This window comes from Notothenia rossii (assembly GCF_949606895.1).
Source record: "Notothenia rossii genome assembly, chromosome: 3".
Lineage (NCBI taxonomy): Eukaryota > Metazoa > Chordata > Actinopteri > Perciformes > Nototheniidae > Notothenia > Notothenia rossii.
Genome location: NC_136901.1, coordinates 24,566,546 through 24,584,536, shown reverse-complemented (window position 1 = coordinate 24,584,536; position 17,991 = coordinate 24,566,546). Strand labels below are relative to the sequence as shown.

Here is a 17,991-nt window from a genome sequence, read left to right as displayed (position 1 = left end):
ATGTAACTAGCTTGTTACCCTTTCCTATTATATTCACAGCACTACTATGGTGAAAACTATGTGTAGTTTATTCTCCCTGATTTTAAATATGATACTAAGATAAAGAGCCATTATGTTCTTCATTTACCTTTCACCAAGTGAATCTTCTCAAGAACCAAACTTGAAACTATAGATGGCAGTGAACATGTGATCAAGTTTTTTTAAAGTAGGATGTACAAAGTCACTTCAGGCTGGCCAATCAAACAAAGTCTTCTTTCTTAAGGGTGAACAAGGTTTCAAGATCATTTTCACTCAACTCAAGAATTCAACAAGATGACGTCTCCAAAGTTGGTCTTATATCTGATGTGTTTGTTCTTGGGAAACATCGGTGAGTTGTATTTTAATGCAGCTTTTTCTTTCCAGCAACTTTTCATTGAAATTATTTTAATAAAGTTTATGTAAACAATGTTCTGAAATAAACAAATTGAATTATTAAAGTATTTATTTCACTCTTATTTCAGCTCAGACGACTGATCGGAAAATATCCTCAAGTGTTCGCCAAGAGAAAAGTTTCATATCTGCTGATGTTGGAGAAAATGTGACTTTGAGATGCGACAATGAAGATGGTGAAACAGATTGGCTTTACTGGTTCAAACAAACTTTGGGACAGAAACCAAGGCTCATCTCTACCTTCCATAAATATACTGCAAGACCCACTTTTTTTCATGAATTCAACAAGTCACGCTTCACACTGGATCACGGAAAAAGTACAAATCACTTGAAAATTTTAAATTTACAAATTTCAGACTCAGCTACTTACTACTGTGCAACTTACTCTAACATTGTGGTGAATTTTGCGGAAGGCTCTATTATTGGTGTCAAAGGTTCAGGTTTAAACCCCCCAGCTTCGGTCCATCAGTCAGCATCTGTGATCATCCAGTCAGGAGACTCTGTGACTCTGAACTGTACAGTACTCACTGGCAGCTGTGATGGAGAACACAGTGTTTACTGGTTCAAAAACTCTGAGGACTCTCCAGGACTCCTTTACACCCGTGGAGGCAGTCAGTGTGAGAGGAAACCCAACACACAAACACACACCTGTGTGTACAACCTTCCAATGGAGAGCCTGAATATTTCTCATACTGGGACCTACGACTGTGCTGTTGCCTCTTGTGGACACATACTGTTTGGAAATGGGACTGAGCTGGACTTTGAAGGTAAGCAAATCACTCAATTATTTAATGAAGAGTAATGTATGTTTAATTCCCAATCACACACTTTAAACACAAAGATAACATTCTGTTTTTGGTGTTTACTCTCTACAGATGAGGTCGACTCTCTTGTGTATTTCTTAAGTGGAGCTTTGGCGTTCAACTCCATTCTGGTCGTTTTACTGGCTTTCTTAGTGTACAAGATGAAAAAGAGAAGCATCTGCCAATCAACAGGTAACTTGTACCTATTGTATGTGTCTGAAAGCTTGTTTGTATCCAATGAAACTTTTTGGAGAAATACAAATTCTGTCTTTCAAATGTCTTTCCAGAGTCCGAAGCAAGATTATCAACTCCCTCTACAGCAAATGCAGAGGTGAAATTTATCTCAATAAGTTCATTTTTTATTGATTCAATTTTTAATTCTATTCAATATCTTTATCCATTTATTTTGTCACCAGGGGTACCGCGATGCAAACAGCCTCCATTATGCTGCTTTAAGTGTCAATGTGCCCAGCAGATCAAGACGACAGAGGAACATCAACAACGATGAATGTGTGTACTCTGGTGTCCAGCTGTAGACCTACTACACATTACTTGTGTTGATTTAAAATAAGATTCAGTCATCTTCCAAATGTAAAATAGATTTAGAAGTAGAATAAGAAGTAAATGTATTTTCCTAGTGGTCAGTATTACAAAATTGCAGCCATATATTCCTAATTGTTTTCAAATTAGGTACCAATTTGTAGATGATGTTAGACTTTTTTTTAAAGTTTCCTTAACCTTAGCCAAAATAACTTATCATAACATATCTTTTTAAAATCATCCCTTAGTTTCATGTATTCATATTTTGTAGAAAACTAAAATGTTGTGATTTATATGCTTTTTTCTGTCCATTGTATGTCATGTCATGATCAAAAAGGGCTAATTTATTAAACGGACTCTTTAATCTTGAGACAATATGTTATATGCATATGTGTTCACTTCTTCATATGGCGATATCTCTGTTTTTGACAATCTTCAGACCTCTTTTTACATATTTATAGCTTGTTGAATACTATGAAGAAATAAAAAAGGGTGTGCTTTTCACAAAAGTGTGGAGATCTGATAATCCTTTACTGATCTATACTCCTATGGACATTTAAGATAGAGTATGGCATTAAGACTAAATAGTTTGGTTATGCAGCAGATTGACCGACGAAGTATGAACTAAAGAAAAGGACTTAAATACAATCTAATCAAACGCGGGGATCAGGGACACTTAGAGAGAAAGTCCGGTTGCTGCAGGGTTAATGGGGGACAGGTGAAACTAATAAGGCCTATCAAAACAGGCGGGAAAAACTCTTGGAACAGGAAAGCAGCTGATTGGTTTAATTCAGTACAAAAATAATCCATGATTTTGTATGCCTTAACCAGTGGCCTATGCTTAGAAGTTCAGATTCATTGATAACGTAAAAGTAAAAAAAATGGTTTTAGGCCTTAGATCATATATTTCTTTATCCTCATTGTTTGGGTTTTTACAATTGTATTATTTTTGCATGTTGAATATACAGTATGTTGTTTATGATAAGATAAACAAGACAATTGGGACAAATGCAGTATGGTGGCACCTAGTTGCACGTGGTTGAAATCACCCACCTTAATGATAAGAGATGAATCTCAACTGTTATGGTTTAATGGCAGAAAAAAAGTGATGAACAATCCTGTCCTTCAAGTTTCAAATTAATTATTTTTTATAACAAAAACTGTCCCCAGCATATTCCTCCCTGAACGGAGACCAGCAACTCTGAGCCTCAATATGATTTAAATGGTTAAAGTTATTTGATCATTTACCCCTGTACGGTTGGCAATAAGATAGATATGATCTATAGTGACCAAATAGTGTTTTTCTACCAGGCTGTAAACAAGTTGTGTTCTGCTGTAAAGTTGGGCATTTTAGCATAATAATAATAATTCATTTATTTTATATAGGCGCCTTTCAAGGCTCTCAAGGTCGCCGTACAAATACATAAAAAACAAGATACACAATAGATAACACCAGCATAAGAAACATAAACAAGACAATGACAATGCAGTATATAAGTCAATCAAATAACCAAATAAATAAAAACAGAGGATGTGTGATGGATAATGATCAGGGTGGATATGCGAGTGTGAAGAGATATGTTTTGAGGCGTGATTTGAAAATGGGGAAAGAGTCAGTGTTGCGGATGTCAGGTGGGAGGGAGTTCCAGATGCGGGGTGCAGAGCGGCTGAAGGCTCTAGACCCCATGGTGGTTAAACGGAAGGGCGGTGCAGTGAGGTTGAGGGAAGCAGAAGATCTAAGTGTGCGGATGGGTGTGTTGATGTGCAGGAGGTCGGATAGGTACAGAGGAGTGAGGTTATGGAGAGCAGAATCTTAAAAACTCTACGGTATTTGACGGGGAGCCAGTGAAGTTGTTGAAGAACAGGAGTGATGTGTTTAATGGAGGGGGTTCTGGTGATGTTGTGGGCGGTAGAGTTCTGAACCAGTTGAAGTCTGTGAATGGATTTGAGAGGGAGACCAAAGAGAAGGGAGTTGCAGTAGTCGATGCGGGAAGTGACCAGGGTGTGAACAAGAATGGCGGTGGTCTTAGGGTTGAGGGACGGGCGGAGGCGGTTAATGGTGCGTAGATGGAAATAGGCAGACCGAGTGATATTACTGATGTGAGATTTGAATGAAAGTGTGCCGTCGAGGATGACACCCAGACTCTTAACCTGAGGGGAGGGGGAGACTGAACAGTTGTCTATTGTAATGGAGAAACTGTCAGGTTTGGTTAGGGTGGATTTTGTGCCAATGAGGAGAACCTCTGTTTTATTATCGTTAAGTTTGAGAAAGTTAGAAGAAAACCAGGATTTGATTTCCTGTAAGCAGTCAGACAGGGAGGATGGAGGGGGCATGGTGGTTGGTTTGGAGGACAAGTAGAGCTGGGTGTAGGGATGGGCATCGTTAGGATTTTATCGATACCGGTACCGGTACCGGTACTGCTTATCGGTATCGGTATTTTTCGATACTCTTATCGATACTTTTCAATAATTTGGTGCTCAAAATTATAGACATGAATACAAGATGTGAAGATTAAACAGTAATTGTATTGTAATTTTCTTGCACAAATAACTGTATAACTTATACATTAGCTTCTCAGAAGCAGACACAAATAAATAAAATAACTTAAAGAGGCCTGGCTCGCCCTATCATGCTTTTTGGGGTTTTCCCTCAGACAGAGGATGAAAAGAGGCATTCTTTTTTAACATTTGTTTACATTTGTAAATCAGTTACATCTTCATCCAGACATTTCAAACTGACAACCTAGCTCGACAAGAGATCCTTAAAACATTGTCCTACAGTGACATCATGCAAAACTGTGATATGAAGAAATTGGTCAAAAGGCTAAGATGGCAAAAAGATAAAGGCCAGTACGTATATTATTCTGGATTGTAATTCTAAATCATCACAAAATAAATGATGAGCTGAACTGAAACACATCAAAATGTGTCTAAAGGTTTAAACATAGAACAAAGTATTTGAGCTTAAAATATGTCAATTCCTAGTAAACGACCAACAATTGCTGAACCATACATTGAGACGTTGACATTTAACAACATTTAAATGCAGTTTTCCAATTCACAATGACATCTGTAAGTTTAACTGGTTTATAAAGCATTCAATGAAAGGCCAAATTATTATAGGTGTAGAAGCTCACATTAATACACTGTAAGTGTTAATAAACTAAAAAAAGACAAGCCGATGTGCCAGCAAGACTGTACTCAGGTAAACAAAACCTATTACCCGTGCGCAGCAGCTAACCTGCCTGCGAGACTTCGCTCAGGTCACATTTACACATGGTGCGGTTGAAGCCCGCTAGCACTATTAGCACTATCGCTAGCACCGTTTTAGATTCAATGAGTGTCTCGTTTGCAAATGCTTCATTAAGTTGCTTGTGTTACCCCCTTTACAAGCAAATAATTGAGTACATAGATTGCACTATCGCCACTACATTTTTTTTAAGGTGCACCCAGACCTTCGATTGCTTCGCTCTGTCCGCCATGCCTGCGGGAGTCTCACAACAATAATAAGAGCACTGTTGAGAGAGATGACGAGTGGCATTTACAGTTGCCAATCAGAGGGGTCTCAAACCGGATACATCACACGGGATGAAGGTTCCCAACCAACCAGAATGGTTTAAAGTTAAACTAAGGAAGTAGACGTAACACATACCAATAACTGCACCGTTTGTCCAGCGGCTTAACGGTATACCGATACCGTCCAATCAGGTACCGGTATTGACTTCGTACCGTAGCTGGGTGTCATCCGCATAGCAATGAAAGGGGATGTTGTGTTAGCGGAAGATATTGCCAAGAGGAAGTAAATAGATGATAAAAAGAAGAGGCCCCAGGACAGAGCCCAGGGGAACACCGGTCGTGACTGGAAGTGGCTGTGATTTGAAGTGGCTGTGATTTGAAGGTTTTGAGTTGGATGAACTGAGTGCGGCCAGAGAGATATGATTTAAACCAGAGAAGGGGTGTATCAGTGATCCCGATGGAGGTCATTCTCTCAATGAGGATGCTGTGGAAATGGTGTCAAAAGCTGCACTAAGATCAAGGAGGATGAGGATAGTTAATTGTCCGGAGTCAGCTGCCATGAGGAGGTCGTTAGTGATTTTCACCAGTGCTGTTTCTGTGCTGTGATGGGGGCGGAAACCAGATTGAAATTGTTCGTACAGGTTATTGTCAGACAAGTGGGTATGGATCTGGGATGCAACAGTTTTTTCCAGGATTTTTGAGAGAAATGGTAGGTTAGATATGAGATGAAAGTTATTCAAATTGTTGGGGTCTGCACCAGGTTTCTTCAGTATGGGCGTGATGGCGGCTGATTTGAAAAGTGAGGGAACAAGACCAGAGGTGAGGGAGGAGTGTATGTTGACAGTTATAAGGGAGGACAATGAAGGTAGACTGATGAGGTGCAAGGAGTCCGGTGGTCGTAGAATGTTCTTCACTGTAGAGAACAGGACCCTTGTGTTCCCTTCACCAGAGCTGATGAGAACTACACAATATGATGATTTGGCTGTAGAGAGAGTGTCCTTGTAGTAGAGAATGGGGTTATTGTACATTTATTTGTGAACGACAAGTCCAGTTTTTTTGCAGAGGCGTTCCAATCGAAGGCCTTTTGTTTTGAGTTGGCGTAGTTCAGGTGTAAACCAAGGAGCACAATGGGTGAAGGAAACAGACCAGGTTTTTAAAGGAGCCAGGGTATTGAGCAGTTTATGAAGATTGTTATTGTAATGAGAAACCAGTTCATCAGGCGGGGATGAACAATTTATGCTGGGGAGGTTGTCAATGCCACTGGAGAGTGTAGTTAAATTAATATCCTTGATGTTGCGGAAGGAAATAACATGTGACAGATTTGGTTTGGACAGTGTTAAGGTGACAGTAAAGGATATTAATGAGTGATCAGAAATTGGAAGATCAGTTGCAGTACATTTAAGAGGAGTGACACACAACATGGAGGTCAAAGGGGATTCATTTGGTATTGGAGCTAGCCTCAAGTAGCCATTCAATTAACTGCAGTTTTTTTCCCACTTCCACGTTATCTTCATTTTTCAGCACAAGAAAATGCTGTTTGGCTACGACACACAAGACACGCAAAGTATGTGCCATGCATATTTACTGGTCAAAAGTGTCAATCTAATAAGGATTACTCACACAAATAATACAGTGTTCATAAAGTATACATTTTAGATCTCTTGATTTAATGGGGGGGTTTTGTGCAGACAGGTAAAAGTAAAGCAGAGGGATGTCACAGTGGGGTGCTCTGGTTCAAAAGTAGGTACTCTTAGACCTTTTTGTGAAGTACCTTAGTGTAGCAGCCTTTGTGGTTTTAGGAGGATGTAACTATGTTTGCAATCTTACATAGATGCTCCTTAAAAGACCACTTGCAGTACAATTACATTAATAGGAAGAATATTTATCAGGTCACATTTAACAGTATTACAACTACAAATAATTGAGTAATTAATTCTATGTTGTTTGGAATATTGCTGATTATAGGTATTAACAAGTATTTTAAGCAATTCATTTCATATAAAAGGCATGGCTACAATAAAAAAAATGTTGATATCTCAATTATCAATAAGACCTCCTACAGAAATAAGCCCATGATAGAAAGAGTTTCTTTTTGAACAACTTCAATAATCCCTAATGGATATACATTAGATTATTATAAAATTGTTTTATTGCCAATTTATATTTTCCACATACTGTACGTCTGACCCATGGAAACACAGGAACAGTATATGTGAACAATTTGGTAACTTGACACTTTTGTCCAATATGCATTACATTTCTCATATAATCATATATTGGGGAAACATGAATTTCTGTGTCTCAATCCAAGTAAATACCATTCAATTTAAAGTAACACCAAACCTGTTGTATTAACTTAGCCAAGCCGAAGCCTAAAGAACATATGTAACTAGCTTGTTACCCTTTCCCTGATTTTAAATATGATACTAAGATAAAGAGCCATTGTGTTCTTCATTTACCTTTCACCAAGTGAATCTTCTCAAGAACCAAACTTGAAACTATAGATGGCAGTGAACATGTGATCAAGTTTTTTTAAAGTAGGATGTACAAAGTCACTTCAGGCTGGCCAATCAAACGCAGTCTTGTGTCTTAAGAGTGAACAAGGTTTCAAGATCATTTTCACTCAACTCAAGAATTCAACAAGATGACGTCTCCAAAGTTGGTCTTATATCTAACGTGTTTGTTCTTGGGAAACATCGGTGAGTTGTATTTTAATGCAGCTTTTTCTTTCCATCAACTTTTCATTGAAATGCTTTCAATATGTTTTCATGTAAACTACAGTACTTGCTGAATTCATCCAATCTTATTAATTGTGTATTTATTTCAGCTCAGACGACTGATCTGAAACTATCTTCACGTGTTCGTCAAGATAAACGTTTTATATCAGCTAAGGTTGGAGAAAATGTGACTTTGCGATGCTTCTATAAAGCTGGTGATACAAGTTGGATTTACTGGTACAAACAAACTCTGGGACAGAAACTGAGGCTGATCTCTTCCGTCTATCTGTATGATGCAAGACCCAGTTTTTATGATGAATTCAACAACAAGTCACGCTTTACACTGGATAGAGGAAATAGTACAAGTCAGTTGACAATTTCAAATGTGCACATTTCCGACTCAGCTACCTACTACTGCGCAATTTTCTCCAAATTTGTCTTCGATTTTGCGGAAGGCTCTTTTATCAATGTTCAGGGTTCAGGTTTGAACATCCCACTTTCAGTCCATCAGTCAGAATCTGAGATCATCCAGTCAGGAGACTCTGTGAATCTGAACTGTACAGTACACACTGGCAGCTGTGATGGAGGGCACAGTGTGTACTGGTTCAAAAACTCTGAGCACTCTCCAGGACTAATTTACACCCGTGGAGGCAGGAATGATCAGTGTGAGAGGAAACCCAACACACAAACACACACCTGTGTGTACAACCTGCCAATGGACAACCTGAATGCTTCTCAAGCTGGGACCTACTACTGTGCTGTTGCCTCATGTGGGAAAATACTGTTTGGAAATGGGACCAAGCTCGACTTTGAAGGTAAACTATTTACTAGATTATTTAATGAAGAGTAAATGATGGCCAAGTGAGATTTAAAATGAACAGCAAGATAAAAGCTGACCGTTCCGTTTTTGGTGTTTACTCTCTACAGATGAGGTCGACTCTCTTGTGTATTTCTTAAGTGGAGCTTTGGCATTCAACTCCATTCTGGTCGTTTTACTGGCTTTCTTAGTGTACAAGATGAAAAAGAGAAACATCTGTCAATCAACAGGTAACTTCTACCTATTGTTTTTTTCTTCCAGAAGCTTGCATCCACTCAATACAACTCTTTACTGAATACTTTTTCTCCATGTTGCCAATCAGAGTCTGAAGCAAGATCATCTACAGCAAAGACAGAGGTGAAAATGATCTCATAAATTAAAAATGTTATCGCAGAATTTTCTTCTATTCAATATCTTTATCCATTTCTTCATATTTTGTTGACAGGGTCCCCGGAACGCAGACAGCCTCCATTATTCTGCTTTAAGTGTCCATGTGCCCAACAGATCAAGACGACAGAGGAACATCCCCAATGATGAATGTGTGTACTCTGGTGTCAAGCTGTAGACAAACCATGTTTCATTACTTATGTTTAACAAAATTGGATTTAGTCATATTTTAAAAGTAATACAGTAAGGTATAAGTAATGAAGAGATACATTTGTGTACATCTTATTGGTTTGCAGTGTAAAAGATGCAGCCAAGAACGTATTTACACCTCATGAATGATCCCCCATGCCAAAAGTCCTGATGCCCCTCATGTAGTATGCCGGATTGACAAGATCGCTTTTCACAGCTTGGCGATGGAGTTAATATTGGACGTTTTTTGATGATACAAACAAGTTTTCCTGAACCCCTTAAAAAGGTTGCCATATGCTGAACATATGATTTTTTATAGAAATCATACCTTAGTTTCATTCATACATATTTTGGACAACGCAATAGTTGTGTGCATTCTTATGTCCTTTGTATGTCATGTCATGATCACATGGGGCTAATTTATTAAATGGACTGTTTGATCTTGAGACAAATATATAATGAGCATGCAGTGTTTCCCCTATATACAAATAGTGGCGGTGCAGCGCCGCTGCTGAAATATGAGCGCCACTGCTAAGGGGCGCCAGCCAGGTACCCAAAAAAAAAATATATATATATATATATATATCTTTTTATTTTTCTTTACTTTTTATTTTTTTCTTAAAATAATAATAAGTGGCGACCCTTTTTCATTTTTGATTGTTTGTTATGTGGATTTGTAGTATTTCTGTTACTAGCATAGGCGACACAGGCGGTCGCCTTGGGCGCCAGATCTGGGGGGCGCTGCGCTGGTAGCTCTGGGAGGGAAAAACATTTTTGACCATTGGTGCTCATCCAAATGTTCGGTCATGATTAAGTAAATGTAACACCCTTTTCACCCCGGTTACACGTTTAATTTGCCCTGTACGGTGGGCGCTGTAAGTTATATTAGTGGGGGATGTTGGCTTATCAGGCGCCCGCAGCTCACAGCCAAAGTGCCAGCGTGGTAGCGAGAGAGCGAGCAAGGGAGAGGGCGCACCGGTACCGGCGCTGTTGTTATTAGAATCTGGTGCTAGCTGCGCTAACGGATATAAGAAGTAGATGTTTCTACAACCAGGGTGGAGGAGAGCTCTCCTGTCAGACTGAGAGGCTCAGTGAGGTAAAGGACTCTCTGAGTATTTACAAATTGTCTAGAACCGGCCCTGGTACTAGGCCTCAAGAGCCTTTCTTGTGCTGAAACATAGAAAAAAATTGGCAGGGCGCACTTCGCACGCACTAAAAAATTCCACGCGCTCCGCGCTCACATTCTGCTGGGCCCACGTGCCTTAGCACTGCTGCTATGACTCCATCCTAGGGGAAACACTGGCATGTGTGTTCACTTCCTCAAAGGCCATATCTCAGTTTTAAACAATCTTCAGACCAATTTCTATACATTTTAAGATTGTTCTAAACCCCAAAAAACGAATTGTGTATATTTCAAAAGAGTGCGGGCGGAACTTTGACGTTCATTCTCAGAACCATACCTCAAGGAAAATCGAAAAGCTATAGTATGGAATTAAAACTACAAAAGAGTTCAGTTATATATGAGATTGAGCGACAAAACAGAGTCTGAACAGAAAAGAAGAACTTAAATACAAACTAATCAGATGAGGGGGTGAAGTGAAGGTGGACAGAAAGTCAGGTTTCTACAGGGTTAATATGGGACAGGTGAAACTAATAAGGCCAATCAAAACAGCTTTGGAAACAGAGAAGAAGCTGATTGGCTGGGAAGACTAATAAGGCTGAGTCAGAGCAGGTGCGAAGATGGGCAAAGGCAGCACAGGAACACCAACGGAAAAACACAAAACAAGAAGTCAAACCAGGAATTTCTTTTTTTCAAAATAAAATAGGAAAAAACGAAAAACAAGGATCATTACAGTTCTAATACTGAAAGCAAGTTTGATTCGCTTGATATAAAACAAAAAAATATATTAAATTATGCAATGTACCATCTATACTGAATTATGAAGATAATCTACACCAGATCACACAATAGTTTAGCTTTCCTTTAATCAATAAAACTGTCTTAAAGTAACGGTATACGCACATTGGCACTAAAGAAATCCAATGTAAATATAGTTAACTCAGTTGGTGCTTTGAAGATTTGTTTGAAGTCCTACACAATTAACATTATTTGATAGAAATTGTCTATTCCTCTTAGACCTGTTCCCGCCCATACTTTCTGCATTGTATCTCTTTCAGTGTGTTTTTTTTAGATTTTGTGGTTTTCAGCAGGATGTAACAGTGTCTGCACGCGGTAAATCGTAAGCCTAAGACCACTCTACTAATGGTCCTTGAAAAAAAATCGTTATACATAATTATATTTCAAATGAAAATCATTACATCCAATGCCAAGAAATTCTCCCACCATGTCAATGTTTTAAAAATACATATTTTTTACTACAGTTTATGGAGCAGTGAACACATTTCCTAAGTAGGACATACGGTACACAGTCACTTCAGATTGGCCAATCAAACCTAGTTTCGTCTTTTAAGAGGAGAGGCATGATCGACATTCTTTTCATTTCACACATGCAATTGAACATGATGGCATTTCCATTGTTCGCTCTCTTTTGCACCCGTCTGTGCTTGGGGATAATGGGTGAGTTGCATTTATTTCTAGTCAAACGTGCTCTCTTACAAATATTCATCATATTAGAAAATGAAGTGATTATGCTAAAGAATTCTCACATTAAATTACTACATTTGTCTCGTTTCATTTCAGCCGAGACGACTAACCGGACATTGTCCACATCTGTTCGTGAAGACAGCGGTTTTGTATCAGCTAAAACAGGGGAGAACTTGACTTTGCTATGTTTCTATGAAGGCATTGTTGCTGCAAGGCTTTACTGGTATAAGCAAACTGTTGGGCAGAAACCAAATCTCATCTCTACATTCTATATGTATAACAAAAAAAAAGATTTCTATGGTGAATTCGAGAACAATTCACGCTTCACACTGAATGCCGAAAAAGGGAAAGGTAAAAACCACTTGACCATCACAGACTTGCGCGTATCAGACTCCGGTACTTATTTCTGCATAAATTGCTATCTATACACGTTAGAAATATCCCAGAGCACTCTTGTCGACGTTAAGGGTTCAGATCTGACAGCTTTAGTCCATCAGTCAGCATCTGAGACTGTCCAGCCAGGAGACTCTGTGACTCTGAACTGTACAGTTCTCACTGGCAGCTGTGATGGAGAACACAGTGTTTACTGGTTCAAAAACTCTGAGGACTCTCCAGGAATCATTTACACCCATGGAGGCAGTCAGTGTGAGAGGAAACCCAACACACAAACACACACCTGTGAATACAACCTGCCAATGGAGAGCCTGAATCCTTCTCATGCTGGGACCTACTACTGTGCTGTTGCCTCCTGTGGACACATACTGTTTGGAAACGGGACCAAGCTGGACTTTGAGGGTAAGTAACTTTCTAGCAGAGGTTGTTGCAGTTCTCATTGGTACTGTCTTACCAAACTTTGGATAAAAACCTACTGAAAGCTCTGTTTCTCTCTACAGGTGGCGTGGACTCTGGTTTCTTGGTGCATTTCTCCAGTATAGCTTTGACATTCACCACCATCCTGAGTGTTTTACTGGCTTTCTTAGTGTGCATGATGAACAAGAAAAACAGCTGCCAATCCACAGGTAACTTGTACGGTTTGTATCATATGGCTTGATTTTGCAGAATTTGGCCTTTGATTAAAAATAATCATTTCTGTTTTTTTCCAGTTCCGTCCACAGCAGAAGCCGAGGTGAGTAAAATCAGTGGACCAAACTGCTAAATTACCATTTAAAACACCCTATTCCTTCCAAATTATTTTCCTAGAAATAGTTTTTATTTTTTGCAGGATCACAATAATGATCTACTTATATATATATTGTGTTGCAGGAGTACCAACGTGGAGAAAAGATCTACTATGCTGCTTTAGGTGTGAACATGAAAAACAGATCAAGAAGACAGAGGGATCCAACCTGGAGTGAATGTGTGTATTACAGCGTAAAGCAGTAGAACCTGACATGGTGCAATTTGTAATTTTGAGTAAAACATGTGTTTTTGTTTTCTCTTCCTTGTGGTCCGTAGCAAAAAATATATATATTTTCTTCGTAGATGTACATTTTAGCATAGTATTTTTCCACTTTGTGGTCGAAGCAGGAGATGACCGAAACGTTCTTTCAAATAAACCATCTACTGTATCTAAAGATATATTATTTCATTAGTACTTGTATGACTTAACCTGTAGCCTATATTTAGAAGCTAAGATGCTTTAAAAGTCACTTCAATACTTTTAAGTTTAGGACCTTCTTATTTTTTTTTACCAAATCAAATGTGTAATTTTGTTTGTGCAATTTCTGTCATTAATCCAATAAACATCAACATTCGGAACAATACTGTGTGTGTCTTCTTGTTAAATCCAACAGTTTTTCTTCGCAATGGTAGCACCGTCTTTTTTAGAAAACTTGGTTTCCCTAACCCACCCCAATATGTGAAAAACTCAAGTCATACAGGTGAATTATTTGAACATTTACCCCTGTACAGTTGCCATATAGTTGAAAACTAGATATATGGACCAAACCCCTTTAAACTAGGCTGGAAACAAGTTTCTCTTGGTTGTAATGTTGAGCATTTTAACATGAAGGTCATTGGGGATTGAGTTGCTTTTGAAGCCTGCATAAAGTGGCCATTCAATGAACTGCAGATTTGTTACACTTCTGTGTAAGCTTTATTTTTCAGCAACCCAGGTTTCGCTTGGCTACGACATACAGAACTTGCAAAGAACTGGCACAGTCAGCTAGATCATTCAGTAAATTACATTCTCATCATTAGCTGTTTTGGAAAGCTAAACGTGCAATACAATTGCTAACTTCTTAAATATATCAAAGTGGTAGAGAATGTGGTATCTCCCTATAACAAAAAAATCATGGAAATGCGAACATATACAAATGAGTGAAAGAGTGAATGCATATTTTAAGCCAACAGTTTTTAATCTGGCCATTTGGCTAACTCTTCAAAATATTATAAATCTCAATAGAGCTCATATAATATAAAATGAGAGGCCAGCTAACAGCATTGTTTTTTTTCGCTTCAGTTAAAGTGGGGGGGGGGGGCTTTGGGCACACAAAGGTTAGTAACAGGAAGTGTTCTGCTTTAATGCGTCACAGTGGTCCGTTCTGGTGCAGATACAAAACATAGACAAATAAACTCAACAGTCAGTATCTTTTTTTGTGTTGTATCTCTTAGTGCAGCAGCGTTTGTGGTTTTGAGCAGGATGTAAGGGTGTTTGCTTTCTCACATAGATGATACTTCATTGAGAGACCACTTGCAGTCCTATTTCAAAGGTAGAATACTTGTTAGGTCACATTTAACAATACGGAAAGTACTAATACTTAGAGGTCCGGTTAAAAGTCCTTTTGGTTTGAATATATTGGTGATACATAATGTCTATGCATTGAATTAAACCAATGTCTCCCTTTGTATGGCTCCATTATCACTGAGACATGTGCCCATATCAACAGGCCTATGGAAGGAACAGTGTTTCTTTTTGACTTGCTTCAATAATCACCTTTTGTTATAATAATAATAATAATAATGTTTTAACTAACAAAACCCATCATGGAGCCAATAAAGATTTACATCATGCCATTGTTTTATTGACTTTCCTCTGTACATGTTCCACATACCTCTGGCCCAGTATAGTATTTTAGAGTCATTTGTATCCAATATTCCTTTGATATTCTCATAAACTTACAAGAGGGGTAATATGGATTTCTGGGTCTTAAAATACCATCCATTTTGATGATTAATGGCAAACCTGTCGTACTAACCAAGGTATAGCAAAAGCAAATGCAGTTGGGGTAATTTATTTCCCATTTTGGAAAATGATTGTGCCAGCTTCCTGTGCCATTTAGGTTAAAATTGTCCAAGAATAGTTTTCTATGGACTTTTAGAATTGGTAATCAATGTGAAAACAGAAAAGTGCAGTCCATATCATGTACATGTAACGTGCACTGAAACAACAATTCTGCAATTTATAAAACATATCCTTTTTAAAATTCCAGAAATGTAAGTCCATGAGATAAGGTTCTACAAAATGACTTGAAAGATCATATTCTCTTTGGAGAGAGACTTAAAAATACATAGTCAATCCATTAATATTATAGGTTATTATACTGTAGATAGAGATAGTTTATATGTAATGCCAACATGAGAATATCTTTTATATACTTTCTCAAATTTGATCATATTTAAGCAACAAATTGACTCTGTAGGTGGCAGTAAACCTGTGACCATGTTTCCTTTATGGGACATAGTTTAAAGTGTCACCTCTGATTGGCCAAACAGATTCAGTGTTGTTTCTTAAGAGTGGAGAGAGCATCGAGATGCATCATTCAACGCGGCAACACGATGACATCTCATGTGATCATGTTATATTTCGGATTTCTAATCTTCTGGAATACTGGTGAGTTGTATTTTTGTGGTACAAAATTGTATCTTTTATATCCCCATGTTATTTGTCCAAATCCTTGTTGTGTGTCGAGTTTATTTTTCTATACTTCTGCATTTGATTTGTCTCTCCTATCTCTTCAGCTCAGATGACGGAGCTGAAATTATCGTCATCTGTTCGTCAAGAGAGTGGTATTCTATCATTGAAAACTGGGGACGAGCTTACTTTGAAATGTTTCCATGGGAGTAATGTTGACACAAGATTTTACTGGTACAAGCAAACTTTGGGACAGAAACCAAGGCTTATCTCAACCTACTACAAGTACGAACCAAATGGAACATTTCACGATGAATTCAAGAATCCACGTTTCGCATTGGATACGGAAAAAGGACAAAATCACCTGAAGATAAGAGATGTGAACATTTCAGACTCAGCCACTTACTACTGCGCAAATAGCCATTCTTACCAGTTTGAATTCAGGGAGGGAATTACAGTCGATGTAAAAGATTCAGATTTGAGCATCTCGTTTTTAGTCCACCAGTCAGCATCTGAGATCATCCAGCCGGGAGACTCTGTGACTCTCAACTGTACAGTACACACTGGCAGCTGTGATGGAGAACACAGTGTTTACTGGTTCAAAAACTCTGAAGACTCTCTTCCAGGACTCATTTACACCCGTGGAGGCAGTCAGTGTGAGAGGAAACCCAACACACAAACACACACCTGTGAATACAACCTGCCAAAAAGCGTGAATCTTTCTCATGCTGGGACCTACTACTGTCCTGTTGCCACATGTGGACACATACTGTTTGGAAACGGGACCAAGCTGAACTTTGAAGGTAAGTCACTCTATTGGGAGGGTTTTTCCTTGAAGTCCTTAAAGCTTTGTAATGTGTCCTGATGTCTGACTCTCTACAGATAAGGTGGATTTTCTTATCTTGGTGTATTCCTTGAGTGGAGCTTTGGCATTCACTCTCATTGTGATTGTCTTACTGGTTTTCTTACTGTGCATGATGAGCAAGAGAAACAGCTGCAAATGTACAGGTACTGCAACTAAGATTTTTTAGACTACGCTTATAATGTGTACCCATTCAACACAACACTAGAGTAAAATATATTTTTATTATTTTCAGAGTCTCATGCAAGTGTTCCAGCTCCCTCCACAACAAATGCAGAGGTATCTTATGTTTGATCAACTTTTACCATTGAAACCTTTTTATGAACACAGTCTTTGTTTTAAGTATAATTGTGTGGTTTATGTTTTGTCATTAGGGTGACCAAAATGAAGTGAACATCCATTACTCAACTGTAAAGGAACATAAGGTCAACCGATCCAGGAGACAAAGGAACAGCACCAAGACTGAATGCGTGTACTCAAGTATTAAGTAGTCCAACTGTACATGTTTTATATTTGTTGCTGTTCAAAAAGACAAATAAAGGTATTCTAATGGTTTCAAAGCAAGCCCAAAAATTGGACTGGATGAACTTGTTTTTTAATCTAACATTAGAGGAGGGACATACAATTTTAAGTAAACGCATCAACCCAATGTTGCCCCAACTTGTGGACAGCCACGATACCAACATTGGTTTGTCTGGACATGTTCATCTACCAGAAAGACACTTCCAAATTCAACAATTATCTTGCATTGAGGTTCCGGTTTTCCATGACTGTCATACGCAGTACGTGATGGGTCTGTGTCTAAGTACTTAAGAGTATCTTCAAAAATGTACAATATATGCTTCACCACCATGCGAGATAGAACTGTATGAATTCAAACTGTTACAGGAAAGGAGAAAGCAGAAGTTAAGACGGCTAAACATTATAGTAGAGAAAGAGCAGGTATAGTTCTACATTCCAAAGTGGCAATATGACTTTCATCCCATATGTAACTTAAATCCTGAATGTTTAATCAAGCCGAAGCAAGCCTTAATATTTTCGCAATCTTCAAGACAGTCACACTTCTGAATAAAAAAAAATGTAAACTGAACTGATCTTGCTACATTTAAAGTTTTCAGAGTAAACATTCACTGGCTTGAGTCCAAACCAATCTCAAAGTATACAGGCCTCATCATTTTTAGATCAGCTTACTACAATGAGTCATGGGATCATAGTTAATGGACTTATTTTTTACTATTTTGCCAGACTACTCAATAAGACATGTTTCACACAG

At 38.4% G+C, this 17,991-nt stretch overlaps 3 protein-coding genes across 4 annotated transcripts; all 3 read left to right on the top strand.

Moving 5' to 3' along the window:
- Positions 1-305: 305 nt before the first annotated feature.
- Positions 306-2,123, top strand: LOC307034123 (immunoglobulin kappa light chain-like). Of its 2 annotated transcripts, XM_079672874.1 has the most exons (6): positions 306-367; positions 501-746; positions 843-1,196; positions 1,305-1,424; positions 1,520-1,563; positions 1,649-2,123. In XM_079672874.1, the coding sequence occupies exons 1-6, from the start codon at positions 313-315 to the stop codon at positions 1,766-1,768; spliced, it is 939 nt and encodes a 312-aa protein (XP_079529000.1). In that variant the 5' UTR covers positions 306-312; the 3' UTR covers positions 1,769-2,123. The 2 variants fall into 2 exon arrangements, with proteins under 2 accessions (XP_079529000.1, XP_079528999.1); XM_079672873.1 differs by having other exon boundaries at positions 501-1,196.
- A 5,805-nt stretch (positions 2,124-7,928) lies between these two features.
- Positions 7,929-9,870, top strand: LOC307034122 (uncharacterized protein). The gene is made up of 5 exons (XM_079672872.1): positions 7,929-7,987; positions 8,116-8,820; positions 8,933-9,052; positions 9,145-9,179; positions 9,268-9,870. Exons 1-5 carry the CDS (start codon positions 7,933-7,935, stop codon positions 9,385-9,387), a joined length of 1,035 nt encoding a protein of 344 aa, XP_079528998.1. The 5' UTR covers positions 7,929-7,932; the 3' UTR covers positions 9,388-9,870.
- Positions 9,871-10,219: 349 nt separating this feature from the next.
- Positions 10,220-17,277, top strand: LOC307032849 (uncharacterized protein). Its single transcript, XM_079671129.1, has 9 exons — positions 10,220-12,798; positions 12,897-13,022; positions 13,107-13,129; positions 13,267-13,374; positions 15,718-15,835; positions 15,964-16,659; positions 16,739-16,864; positions 16,954-16,997; positions 17,093-17,277. The coding sequence occupies exons 1-9, from the start codon at positions 11,880-11,882 to the stop codon at positions 17,207-17,209; spliced, it is 2,277 nt and encodes a 758-aa protein (XP_079527255.1). The 5' UTR covers positions 10,220-11,879; the 3' UTR covers positions 17,210-17,277.
- Positions 17,278-17,991: the final 714 nt, after the last annotated feature.